Below are 13,782 nucleotides of genomic sequence, written 5' to 3'. Positions count from 1 at the left end.
ACGCCACGCTCCCGAGCTGCATCCAATCAGAGCTGCAGCAGTGAGCGAGTCATCCTGTTCTTTATTGAATTCATTATTGAATAAAGGTACATTTTTTTGTTCACATTTACCTGTTTATTAAAATTGCTGTCAATGTTCATTAAAATAAGCCCTCCCCTGAAAATAAGCCCTCTGGTGTTTTTCTGTCCAAAAAAATTAATAAGACAGTGTCTTATTATCAGGGAAACACAGGTAGTTATCAGAGAGAGAGAAGCACCAACATCTGGGTTTTTCAAAGCCAGGGGGTGCTCTTTACCAGCTACCCAGAGTCTTATCTGGCCAAACCACACAAACACTCTTCCAATGAGTCAGCCCCAGAGCAAAATGTTAATAACCTCAGAGTATACATACCCTTTTTAGAGCCAGGAGGCATCACAACTCTCATGACTCAGTGCCTAATTACAACTTACCAAAAGGTATGAAAGTCTTCCTACAAGCAAGTCTCCCCTAAGCAAGTTTCCCTAGGCAAGTTCTTCCCTCCTCTGCTTCTTAGTCAGCCCTCACCTCTCTCCACCCTGACCTCTCCATCCAAACAATACAATATATATACTATTTCCAATCAAAGACTTGATTGACTTAGTGCCGAGAAGCTTGTAAATCAGCACTTAATTGTAAAGGTGTGACCCAAAGCTTCAGGCTCCATGGGAGGCCTATTAATGGGCAGGGAAGATCTTATATCCCATTAACCTTACAAACAGACTGCCTCATTAGATAGTGAACCCCACCCCATCACTTAAACTGTTCAAACAGAGGTTTAATGATCATCTCTTAAGAATATTGTAAAAGGGATTCTTGCACTGGATGGAAGGTTGAACTAGGTGACCTCTAAGTTGTCTCTCAACTCTCAAATTATACATTTGTTTTATTTAAAATATTATGGACCTTTGCTCAGGACAGTTTAGAATAAATCCTCTTGGTGGGCAAACAAGTGAACTAAACTGTAGTTGTTTAATATCAACCAATAATTTAGTGATTGTATTTTATACCTGCTATGTGCTTACAGTCTTTGCAACTGTGAGAGACTCCAAACTGATGTAAGGTCAGTTCCTTCTGGAACCTCTATTTTAAAAGAAGTGCCCAAGCCATCCACATTCTCTCTATTTCTCTCAGAGCCCTGTTCCTCACACTCTAAACCATTCTCTGCCGTGCCACCATAAGTACCATTTTTCTCCTCCCCCTTTTCAGCTTCTTTTTATGTGATGTCTTTCTCAATTAGAATGTAAGCTCCTTGAGGACAAGGATTGCCTTTCTCTGCTTGCATTTGTATTCCCAGCACTTAGTTGTTTTTCAGTTGTGTCTGACTCTTCATAGCCCCATTTGGGGTTTTCTTGGCGAAGATACTAGAGTAGCTTGCCATTTCCTTCTCCAGAATACTTGACAGCACTTAGTACGGTGTTCTTAATAAATGTTTGCTACTTACGAACTTGGTTAGAAAGTATGGTCTTCACCCTCAATGAGCTTACAGGCCATTTTGTTACAAAAGATATAAACTATGAAACAAAGAACAATGCCAGACAGTATGGTATCTAGTAAATGCCTACAGTATATTTAGCACTCTACAGAAATATTTGTGATTTAGTACTTGTCTCCTGAATATATGTAGTTGAGAACAGCATTATAGCATCACAAAGCAGGGGATGAAACAAGTGCTGAACTAAGAATCAGGAAAGGTCTATTTTCAAAGTCTGCTTCCATCTTGTCATCCCTACAAGACCCTGGGCAAATCTGAGTCTCAGTTTCTACATCTGTAAAATGGGGGTAATTTATGAGGATCCCACAAGATAATGCTTATGAAAAGTTCTTTGTGGATATTAAAGCATTACAGAAATTAAAATTAAGTACATTCAATTCAATGCAATACTTATTTCTTAACTGTCTACTATGTACAAGGCACTGTACTTGCTAGGCTCTGAGGACAGACTAATAAAAATTTTAAAATAACCCCTGCTCACATGGAGCTTACATTTTGCAGGGAGAATACAACATCTATTCAAATAAATAAATACAATATAATGTGGACAGAGAAGAGAAAATGAAAAAGATGGAAACAGAGAGGGAGGGGCGGGGTAGAAAGAAAGGAGGGGGGGAGGAAAGAAGAGAGAGAGAACTAATAACAATGAAGATCAGAAAGGGTTTCCCATAGGAGATGGTATGTCACCTGAGTCTTGAAGGATGATAAGGATTCTAATGGGAAGTGGAAATCTGTCACAGGTGTGGGAGACAGCTATTGTGAAAGCATAGAAGTGGGAAAATGGAATGCTGAATTCAAGAAATATCAAATAGATTAATTTGGTTGGAATAAAGAATATGTAAAAAGAAATGATAATTACAATAGCAATAATAAAATAGCTATATAGCACTTATATGTTTATAAAACACTTTACAAGTTTTATCTCATTTTATCCTCACAATAACCCTGAGAGGAAAGTGCAATTAATCTCCATTTTATGAATGAAGAAACTGAGGCAGACAGGTTAAATGACTCACCCAGGGTAATACAGCAAGTGTCTGACAGTAGATTTGAATTTAAGTCTCCCTGACTCCAGGCCCAGTATCCTACCATTGCACCACCTTGTAGAATAATATGAAGCCAAATTGTGAAGGTCTTTAAATGCCAAACAAAGGAATTTACATTTTATCTGAGAGGCATTAATGAGCCACTAAAGATTCTAGAGAAAGGGAGTGAAATGATCAAAACTGTTTTAAGTAGATTGTTTTGTCATCTGTGCGGAAGATAGATTGGAGAGAGGAGAGTTTGGAAGTGAGGAGGAGGAGGAAGAAGAAGAGGTGAAGGAAGAAGAGGAAAAAGAAGAGAAAGGAGGAGGAGGAAAAAGAGGAGGAAGAGGAGGAGAAGGAGAAGAAGAATTGTAAGATATTATAACAATACAGTCAGGATAAGATGAGAACCTAACTTGAGTGATAGCCACGTGAGTGGAGAGAAGGGAACAGATATAAGATATAGAGATATCAACAACAACATATTTAAAAATATTGACCCTTCCCCTTTTAAGGCTTTTCTTTATATTTTTGTTTTCCTTTCTCATTCATTTGTTGTCTCTTCCAGTAGGTTCTGAAATAGGGAAAAAATGCATTTGTTAAACCTGAAATTGATACCAAAGCAGAAGTGGACAGAAAGTTAAAGAAAGTATGAGATCTCACCTCATTCATATAGTCTTGGAAGACTGCCTGCATAAAGTGAATTGTGAACAGGGTCTTGATTTAAAGGAGACAGGAGGCAGAGGTCCCAGGGGCCCTACCAGTCCTATGAATCAGTCCAGGTTCTGTCCAGTATCTAGTGGGTACTGTCAGCGCTCCAAATTGTATTAAGGGAATAAATAATCCTATCTCCTGATTTCTTAGAACTGATGTCCTCCCTAGTGTTTGAATCTCTGCTGAATGTGTGGAGCTAACAGGTAATAATAATAATAACTCACATTTATCTAGCATTTTATAGCCGTTTCTGAAAGATTACCTCCATCGCCTGCTGTTTTTCTCAGGAATCTGAGGACTGTTCACTATTTTGTGTTAATGGTTTGGGGGTGAGTGATGTTTTGATTCGTCAGTGAATCAAGTAAGCCCTCCTTTCAAAGGATAACAATCCAAAGCCATGGCCCTTGTTCACACACAGCTCAGTTTCTGAACTTACCTTTCATGCAGACCCTACTAGGCAGAATCAAGGATGTTGTCTCAGAAACACAATTTGGATCACTGCAGTCCCCTGAAAGATGTCTGGCATTCTCTGTTGAGTGACAGTATCTCATCAGTGGAGAGGATTCTATGTCATCAATGAGAACATAAAAGCATAGACCTTCATTATCCTAAAATTTTTGAAACATTCCCTTTGCCTCAACTATGTGGAAAATTGTCAGTGTGAGTTTGCCCAAATCACAAAATATAAAGAGGATCTACCTTAATGCAATAATACATCATGTCTGGTTTTCATTTTTCTAAGATTGGGGAAGGAAAGGAAAAGAAATAGAAAAGGAGGAGAAGGGGAATGGAGAAAAGGAAGAGAGCTAGAGAAGTACTCCTGTGCCAAAAGAAACTTTGCCACAAACAAAAAGACTGTAAAGGTCATTTTAAAAATACTTTCATTAAATGGAAAACCATTAAGTGAAAAAGGAATTAAATCAGTAAAATTGCCACTACATCTGGCTGCAACAAAAGCTATAAATTCTTTTCTCCTTATAACTCATTGACCCTCCACTAACATGCTCCTATGGGTCCTTATGGCATAGAATGAACTCTGAGGTTTTGCAGACTATGCCAGGAAATGACAACCTCTAGAAGGTCCTACGGATTTGAAAAAACTTTGAGCATGGGCCTCATCATGGTCATAGAACTGTTGCCTGAGGACTAACCTTGCAAAGCTGGGAAATCATTACTGGAAGACTGATCACTAGGTAATACCAGAAAAGTTGTTCAGTCATTTCTCAGTTTTATCTGACTCTTTATGATCCCACTTGGGGTTTTCTTGGTTTTCCATTTCCTTCTCCAGCTCATTTTACAGATGAGGAAAGTGAGGCAAACAGCATTAAGTGACTTATCCAGGGTCACACAATTAGTTCATGTCTGAGGCTGGATTTAAATTCAGGTCTTCCTGACTACAGGAATGACACCTAGCCTATCTATCCACTGGGCCAGCTAGTTGTCCTAATACCTGAAAAACTTCAACTCAAACTGAGAAGGACCTCTTATCAGTCACACTGCCTAAAACTGCATATATAGAACTTTGAGTTGTTCACATAAAAGTGAGACTTTCTTTCCTTCCTTCCTCCTTCCCTTCCTTCCTTCCTTCCCTTTCACAAGCATTTATAAAGTACCAACTATGTACTTTTTAGAGAGACAAAATAGCCACTTCCTTCAAGGAAATTACATCATACTAAGATAGGTGTTCTTAACCCAGGGTTCGTGACCTTGGTTTTTAAACCTATTGAAATAATGTATTTCAATATCATTGGTTTCCTTTAGACTCCTATTTATTTTATTTTGCACATTTCAAGAAATTATTCTGAGAAGGGGTCCACAAGCTACACCAAAAAGCCGAAGGGGTTCATCACAAAGTAAAGATTAGGAACCCATGCTCTAAGGGAAAGCAACACGTATGCAGAAAAGTAAATGTAAAGTTCACACCAAACAATTATGAAGGAGCTTCAGTGAGAAGGGGCACTAACAAGGGGGTGGAATCAGTGAAGGGTTTGTGTAGGAGGAGGCCCATAAGTTGAGTCTTTAATGGAGCCAGAGGATCCAAGGGGCAAAGGTGAGAAAGGAGGGCATGCCAGGCAAGGGAGACAGACACAGAGCACAGGATGTAAAGGACTGGCAGGAGATAAGAGGTGAATTTGTCTGAAGGTGACTTGTTTTGTACTCAGTCTTTTAAATTTAAAAAAAAAAAAGCATTTCAAATTAATGTATTGTTCTGAATCCAGTTTTTCTCAGTGCTTGAGGAGCTCCTATTCCCCAATTCATTGGTGGAAAGGTCAGACAATCTGCAAACTGACCTGTATCTATAAATGACCCCAAAGAAATACACACATGCATTTATGTGTTTCTTTAGTATCAAAAGAGTGACACTGACTTTTACACATTGTTGATAGGAAATGGAAATAGAAGCAATATGATGCTTTGACGTAAAAAACGATCAAAAATCTACCTGGATCCAGGGTCTTCTGGGTGGACAGCAGTGAGAATTCATCTTGTTTCTGGTGTAGTCTCCTCCTTATCACATAACTTCTATTCTGCTGCACAAATTTGCTTTCTTCAACAACAATCTGCTCCATCTAGGATCAATTGCATTGCAAATTAATGTTCACAGTCCAGAGACTGTAGCCTGAGCTGTCAAACTAAATTTGTGCAAGTTTCTCTGTTTCTTGCATTAAGGGCAGAACAATTAATGCCTTTAGCAAGGTTTGCTCGCCTGACTTCTTAAACCAAAATGGTTTAAAAATACACAAGTCTTCCAGGTAATTATCACTAATGTATTCCTTATAGAAGAGGAATTACATTTGTAATCAACCTTGTCTCTTGGTTCTTGATACTTAGTTTGACTTATTAGAAACAGATTAAATAACTGATGGAGAGTCCAGTGAGTTCCATATGTCATGCTCTTCATTTCTAGTCTAAACTGAAATAAGCATTGAGTGATGCCTGAGCAGAGATCCCAGGAAGTCAGAGTATATTTTACAGTTTCATAAATAAAATGCCATAGGTCATAGAACTATTCATCGTGGGACATGTCGATACACTCAATGATTTTGTATTACTTTATTTCAATTAAGGAGTCTACTTTCTCCCTTTGGAGGCCAGGAAGATATAAGAAACTAAGGGGGAGGGGGCAGCGAGGGTTCACAAAATCTTTTCTTCATATTTCTCAGCTCCTACTGCAATTTCTCTAATCCCTAAGAATTATCCTGGGGCAGCCACAGCCTAGTTCCCAGTTGCTGTAAGCCAATGGAAGAAAAAATAACTTAAGAACTTCCACACTGGCTCACACCTAAGGTCCCTCCAACCTAGCAGAACCCAGATGACTACTAATCAAAAATCATAGGGTTAGAGTTGAAAATTAATTCAGTGGGTATCCAGTACTTCATTTTACAGGTAAAAACCCCAAGTCTTGAAGAGGTTAAGTGATTTGTCCAAGCTCACACAGTAACAGCTAGGCTATGAACCCATCTCTGACTTCAAATCCAGCCATTTTTCCACTACAGACTTTGGGTTCAGGTTGGACTTGATGACATCTAAGATACTTTTCAATTCTAGGATTCTGAAATTCTGCGGTTCCATGAGTTTGTCTCAACAAATGGCACCAAGAACCCACATTGTGGTGTAGGAGTGTGTTAACTGCCCCCCTTAACATCAACTTCAAAAGTTGGGGACATCCTCCCAAACAGTTTCTCACCATACATCATGAGATCATAGAATATATCTAGAACAGAAAGGAAGCTCTGAGACCACTGAGTTCAATTCCCATATTTTACAAATGAGAAAATTGAGAACCAGAGAGATTAAGTAACTTAACCAAGGTCACACAGGTCACAAGTGCCAGAGGTAGGATTTGAATCCAGGTCCTATGACTCTAGAGTCAGTACTTTTTAATCTCTGATTTGGGGTAAGTATTGAATAAGTGGTAAGGTACCTTGGGAGATCAGAGAATGAATTTGCTAAAATTATACATCTCTGGAGAGTGAGATCTGAGAACCCCCACTTTGAGAACGGAGTAAAAGACTGTATTGGTTTCCTTTATACTCCTATGTATTTTCTTTTATGCATTTAAAAACATTATTCTGAGAAAGGGCCATAAGCTACACTAGATTGCCAAAGGGGTCCATCACACAGTGAAGGTTAAGAACCCCTGCTCTGGGGGAAAGCAACATGTATGCAGAAAAGTAAATGCAAAGTTCACACCAAATAAATACAAAGACATTTCAGTGAGATGGAACACTAACAAGGGGGTAGAATGAAGAGCTTGTAGAGAAGATGTCTGAGTCTTTAAAAGGGCCAAGGGATCCAAGAGGCATAGGTGGGGAAAGAGCCATTTTTGTATGGAGCTATTCTTCCTGAAATTTTGTGAAACAGATGGAGAGATTCTCTTTGCTCCTGGGGAAAACCTTGGCTATTTCTTAGCCCTCTGAAAATGTGTTCAAGAGGTCATATGTGTATACCAAGTAAATATGGTCATTTAGGAATTTTTATATGATGCATGTCATGTGTATGAGGCATATCGTGGTGTGGTGAAGAGAGTGCTGGACTTGGAGCCAGGAAGACCTGAGTTTGAATCCTACCCAGTCACTTACTAGTTATGTAACTACCCTCCCTCGGCCTAATTTCCTCATCTTTAAAATTAAGGGGTTGAGTTTGATGACCTCTAGAGACCTTTCCTGTTCTAAATCTTAGATCCTAAGATTCTGACCAACCCAAATTCACATAATTCTGGGTCTGAGAGAGTACTGAGTGTGCAACAGGGAGTCCAGGGAGCATCACTGCACATTCCAAGTTTTCCTCTTCTCTTGATCCAGGCTATACTTCATTGCTAACTAAAGAAAGCAGATACTAAATTTAATAAACTCTACTTCTTCTAGCCCACAAGTGCTGCTGTGTAAATATTAAACAGTAGATAAATTCAATCCCAGAAGTAAAATCATTTCAATAGAGAATGAAGTATTTCTTCTCTTTGATAGAGAATTAAGTACTCTGGAAATAAGAACTGCAATATTTAGGAGCCTCTGATAAAAAAACTTACTGTGCCTCCTTGCTCTCAGTAGAGAAGCAGGGGACAGTGGATGTGGAAAATAGGATTACATCATCAGAAACAATTACCATACTGGTTGCTTTTGCCCAAATGTTTTTCTTTGCTGCATTGTTCGATGGGGAGGAGAGGCAATTAATGGGAACGCATCTAAATGTACAAACAAGACACTCCAGAATCATAGATTTGAAGCTGGAAAGTACATTAGAGGTTACTGAGGCCAATGTCATTATTTTATAGATGAGTAATCCACGTGATGAGTTCACAAAGATGACTTGCCAAGGGTCTTATGTATAGTATCTTAGATTGGATTTGAACCCATGTCTCTTCCTAGGTCTTTATATGCCATGTGGTGTATAAAACTTTTTTAAAATCTGTGCTAATAGGAAGGTGAAATGGAGTTGAGGAAGATGAATTCCTATTCCAAATCAATTCATCCCTAAATAAGAACCCTCTCTTCCGTATCAATCCTTTGTTTGAAGATATGCAGAGAGGGGGAGCATGCTTCTTAGTGAGGCAGCCCATTCCACTTTGGGTTCTTCTAACTGTTTGAAAGTCTTTCCTCATATCCAACCTAAACCTGCCTCTTTGTAATTTCTACCTACTGGTCTTTCACCTATCTCCTCTAGAGTCAAACAAAACAAAATGGTCCCTTTTTCACATTATACTCCTTCAACTGCATTAAGACAACAATCATTGTCCTCACTAAAACTAACCTTCCATGGGCTAAACATCCCGAGATCCCTCAACAGGTCCCCATATGGCAAGCTCTGTGATACTCTCATTACTTTGGACACCCTCTTATCCACACACCCCAGCTTACCAATGTCCTCACTAAAATGTGGCACTCACAACTGTACATGATACTCTAGATGTAGTCAGACTAGAGTAGAGCTCAATAGCACCATTACCTCCTAGTCCCAGACACTCTGCCTCTTTTAATGTAGCTGAAAGCCAACTTGTGCTTTCTCAGCTACCATAGCACATTGTTGATTCATTTCAGAGAGGAATTCCACTAACCCCCTCCAATCTTTTTCAGATGAACTGCTAACTAGCCACACCTCGCCCATCATGTACTTGTGAAGTTGGGTTTTTTTTAACCTAAATATAAGCTGTTTCATTTATCCTTATTAAATTTCATCTTTTTAAAATCAACTTTCCAGACTGTCAAGATCATTTGGATTCTGAATTGGCATGCAACGTGTTAGCTTTCCCTCCTAACTTTTTATCATCTGAAAATTTGCTAAGCATGTCATATCTGCCTTTTTCTGAGTCATTGAAGAATATATTTATTTAATAACACTAGGCCAGCAGAGACTCCAACACTAAAGACTTTGTCCCAATAATCAACAGGAGTTCTAGTAAAGTAGTGCTTCTGACACTAATTTGCTGTGTGACCATAGATGGAACACTTCGCCTTCTAAACCTCAGTTGCCTAATCTGTCAAATGAGGGATTGTATGATATAATCTCACTCTGATATCCTGTCACCAGGGACTGACATTTTATTAAGTATCTTCTTTTATATAAACAAGCTCCAATGATGATTGGCCATTCCAGGAATGTGGGGTTCCCCAAGGCTGAATACAAACCTCCATTATGCTCTCCAGAACTAGGCTGACCAATCTCTTTACGTGGAGATGTGTCAGAGATACAGCTTCTTTCTGATGGACACAGCAAGCCTCCCAGATGAGTGCAAGGGAAGCACGTTTCTGAGGCAGATTTTCACACATCATTAGCAAAATGGAAAGCAATGGCTCACTCAGTTGAAGAGGCTAAAGGAGAAATACAACATGAAAAATTCTGAGAGAAGCATACTTTGTCAAAGAAATATAGCAAGGAGGCTAATAAGAATTAATGTACTTATTTAGATGAGAGCTGATGTGGTACTCTTCTCAGTAGTTTAAGAAGGAAAGCAGGATGCACTACTGTAATAATCCAGAGGCTAGGAAGCCTTTCAAACATCAATTGCTTTGGATGTTCTGCTTTTTAATCTGGAATGCCCTTCATGTACCAAGGACACAAAAACCTTTGCCTGGACTACACATGAAATCAACAGTATGGATTTCAGGCTACATTAAAGAATACTGAAATAAACATAAAGAAGCATTTGCAGATGTGCCTTCTGACATGCTTCTGGGTAGTATCATCATCCAGAGCCAGGAGACATTAAGACTCTAGAAATGTTTGCCCAGATCTTTGTGATCAGACAAAAAGATGGAAGCAAAACCCTCCACTGAGAATTCCACCTCACATTACCATTTAAATTACATTCCAAGCTCCCTTCTGAGGATCTTATCAGTGAGCAGGAATTTTCCTCTGAAAGAAGCATCTTACACAACAAGCAAGATTTACCAAAAAAAAGTGCTTCTCCTACTCCAGTCTTTTATATAAAGTAATACACAAAACAATAATCAAATACACCATTAATAAGACTTCTTGCTCCTTCGCCACTGTAAGTTAGCATTTAAATCCCTGATTCTGGTCAATCACTGAAGCATTTATCAATAAAAGTCAATAGATTTCCTGGTAGGACCACACCATGCAGAATGGTTAATTTAATTCATACATTAAAATAACTGAAATTAGCAGACAGAAGGCGGTCTGGATATTTCAGCCTTCTTGACATCGTATTAGATTAATCATTGCTCAGCATCAAAACTCCAAATAGCTAAGTCAATTTCATATACTCTGTGTGTATGTAAAAACTATTTTGGAATTGGTTGCAAACAACTGATTAGTTAGAAAACACTTCCTTCCCCTTGGTAAAGAAATGGTGAACTTTGGATGCAAAATAGGACTAACTGACAGTCAAACTTGGTCTAACAGTCAGTTTTACTTAAGCAGAAGATTTTTTTAAGGGAGAATATTAAGGGTGTCTTTTGTAGGGTGGAGTCACTAAGGAGTGATTTGTAAGTAAAAGCAAGATGTAATAATAAACTTTTTATAACACCCTAAGAGAGTTCCAGAATTTGTATTAGCCTCCAAAGCATGCAAATTGTTTACCATTATATTTACATTTACTAACAACACAATTGGGGTTCAAAGAGTTGATCATTTCCATTTTTACTGCTGTGCTATGACTTACTAAAATGGTAAGTACTATAAAGTTAATTCACACCCTTGTCCATTTGACAACAGCTGGCTCTCTCCCATAGAAAGAATACTAATTATGATCTGATAGAGAGCTTCTATTCTCCCTATGATTTCTTATTTAAAATAAGAATAGGAGCCTTCTGCTCTTTGGAAGGTGCAACTAGTCATAATTATCTCCCTTTAAGGAACTTTTTGTTCCTTTATTCCTCCCAGGGAAGACCTATGGAGGTAGGCATAATCAGGCCTAGTTCTATGGACCAGTGAACCCAGAACCAAAGTCACTAAAATCTGCTAAGAGCCTGATACTTTAGTGCTAGTTGACTCCATTGGCCAGATAATTAACAAATCATTTATTAGGCCATGTAGACATGGCTGTAATACCATCATCTGAACTTTGTATGCAGTATAAGAAATGGAAAAAAATGGCAAAAATTTCATAAACACATTTATTAACTAAAGCCAGAAAATATCTACTGAGCCCTTAGTAAATGCATCACATCATTTATATAATTTAATTAAACTGACATTTATTAATCTTCTGCTAGATATAAAGCATTGTGTTTTATGCTGTGAATAACAATCAATGGATCAAACATTTACTAAGTAATTACTATGTGCCAGGCACCATGCTAGAGATACAAAGACAAAATTCATCAGTCTTTACCTTCGAGGAGCTTATATTCTAAGGGATATAAATGGAGGCAGGGGGAGAAGAGAAAATATCTACATACAAAATAAATACAAATTGGGCTTCCAGTTGTTACATACAAACTAAGGAGGGGCAGCACTAACAGTTGGTAGATCAGGAAAAGTTTTCTGTAGAAGAAGTTCTTGAGCTGTCTTGAATGAAATGAGGGATTCTATAAAGACATTAATAAAATAGTTCCTGTCCTTAGTGAACCTACAATCTTGCAAAAGAAGAATGTGGTAGGAGACAACATGTAAACAAATGTACTACAAGGAAAATAGAGGTGGGAAAGATCACTGGCATCTGGGAGGATCAAAGGAAACTTCTTCAAGAAAGAGAAACCTGAATTGAACCTTAAAGGAAGACAAGAATCCTGAGACACAGGTAAGGTGTGTATTCAACCACATAAGCTTTTTTTTTTAAAGGATCATTGGCATTTCATGATCTTCATTACTTACCAATAGATCTGTGAAATCTCTGGAGATGTATAGAAGAATACAGTGAAGTTTTCAAATTGAGACCAAGGATAAAACTGTGACTCTTACTCACCCATGTCAAAAGTCTATTTTCCAAGTTTCATCAGCACAAGCCTGTCTTGCTGAAGAGAATCAGCCCTGAATTCCTATCTCAGGTCATAATGATGCTATTGAATGATCCCATGAAAGAGGGCTCAATACCATGGTTGTCACTTCATATTTGTTAGGGTGTTTTCTATGAAGCTGTATTTTCAGCTCAGAAAAATGCTTTAGACAGCTCTTTCCTCTTACAAGGCACTTTCAATCAATGCAAACAAATGCACTGGTGAAAAAGACCCTTAACAGGATTGTTATCACTATGATTGCAGACCTGGTTTGGAGGAACACGGAATTCTGCTGACCAGTACAGAGTCATTCCTAAGGAATAAACATGCACCTGTCAGAAAGAGAGACAGACAATCAGAATTCTGGCATCAGTTGGACCACATGGCAGTTCCAGCTGGAACACAAGGCTGTTTTCACTAGGGAAGCTTCATTTGAAAGCACAATAGACTGGGGGTATTAATATCACAGTTGACAAGATGTTTAATTTTAAGATCAATAAATCAACATTTATTAAGCACCTACTATGTGCAGACACTGTGCTAAGCACTGGGGATACAAAAAGAAGGAAACAGACAATTCCTGCCCTCAAGGAGCTTGGGAGGAAATGTATAAACAAATTTATACAAAACAATTTATATACAGGATAAAAGGAAATAATTGACACAGAGAAGGCTTAGAATTAATAGGAGTTAAAGTCCTAATTTCCAGGAATTAAATGCAGTGAGAAAAGCAAAGAAGAAGAGGCAATTGAACTACCAAAATGGAAAGACAACAAAAAGAGTTGGCACTTAGATAGTGCTGTCAAATTTTTGTAGTGCTTTGCATTGATCATCTCACTCTGTCTTCACAACCATCCTGTGAGGCTGGTACTAAAGGTATTAATATTAAACTTTTTCAGAAGAGGAAACTTTGGTTCAGAAAAAATAAAATATTTATCCATAATTGAATAGTGTCAGAGGTGGGATTTGAACCCAGATCTTCCTGATTCCTAAGGACCTATGTATGGGCAATCACAAGATTACACTATCTCAGTGTTGGTACATCAGAGGCCTTCTAGTTCAACCCACACCTGAGAATAGTTGAAAAAGAAGGAAGGAAGGAAGGAAGGAAGGAAGGAAGGAAGGAAGGAAGGAA

General features: G+C 38.3%; 1 protein-coding gene across 1 annotated transcript in view; it reads right to left on the bottom strand.

Moving 5' to 3' along the window:
• Nucleotides 1–13,782, bottom strand: part of FRMPD2 (FERM and PDZ domain containing 2) — a 279,466-nt gene that overhangs the window by 257,284 nt on the left and 8,400 nt on the right. Inside the window, exons 3-5 of the mRNA XM_069067069.1 lie at nucleotides 12,914–12,979; nucleotides 9,876–10,058; nucleotides 5,693–5,819 (exon numbers count right to left, since the gene is read on the bottom strand). Coding sequence (XP_068923170.1) covers nucleotides 5,693–5,819; nucleotides 9,876–10,058; nucleotides 12,914–12,979 — 376 coding nt within the window. The remainder of the gene's footprint in view (nucleotides 1–5,692; nucleotides 5,820–9,875; nucleotides 10,059–12,913; nucleotides 12,980–13,782) is intronic.

The sequence above is a fragment of the Petaurus breviceps genome, unplaced genomic scaffold (genome assembly GCF_028583685.1).
Source record: "Petaurus breviceps papuanus isolate PSGF00001 unplaced genomic scaffold, PetGlider_PUasm1.0 90740, whole genome shotgun sequence".
NCBI classification, from domain to species: domain Eukaryota; kingdom Metazoa; phylum Chordata; class Mammalia; order Diprotodontia; family Petauridae; genus Petaurus; species Petaurus breviceps.
Note: the sequence above shows the minus strand (reverse complement) of the source record. Positions and strands in the feature narration are given on the sequence as shown.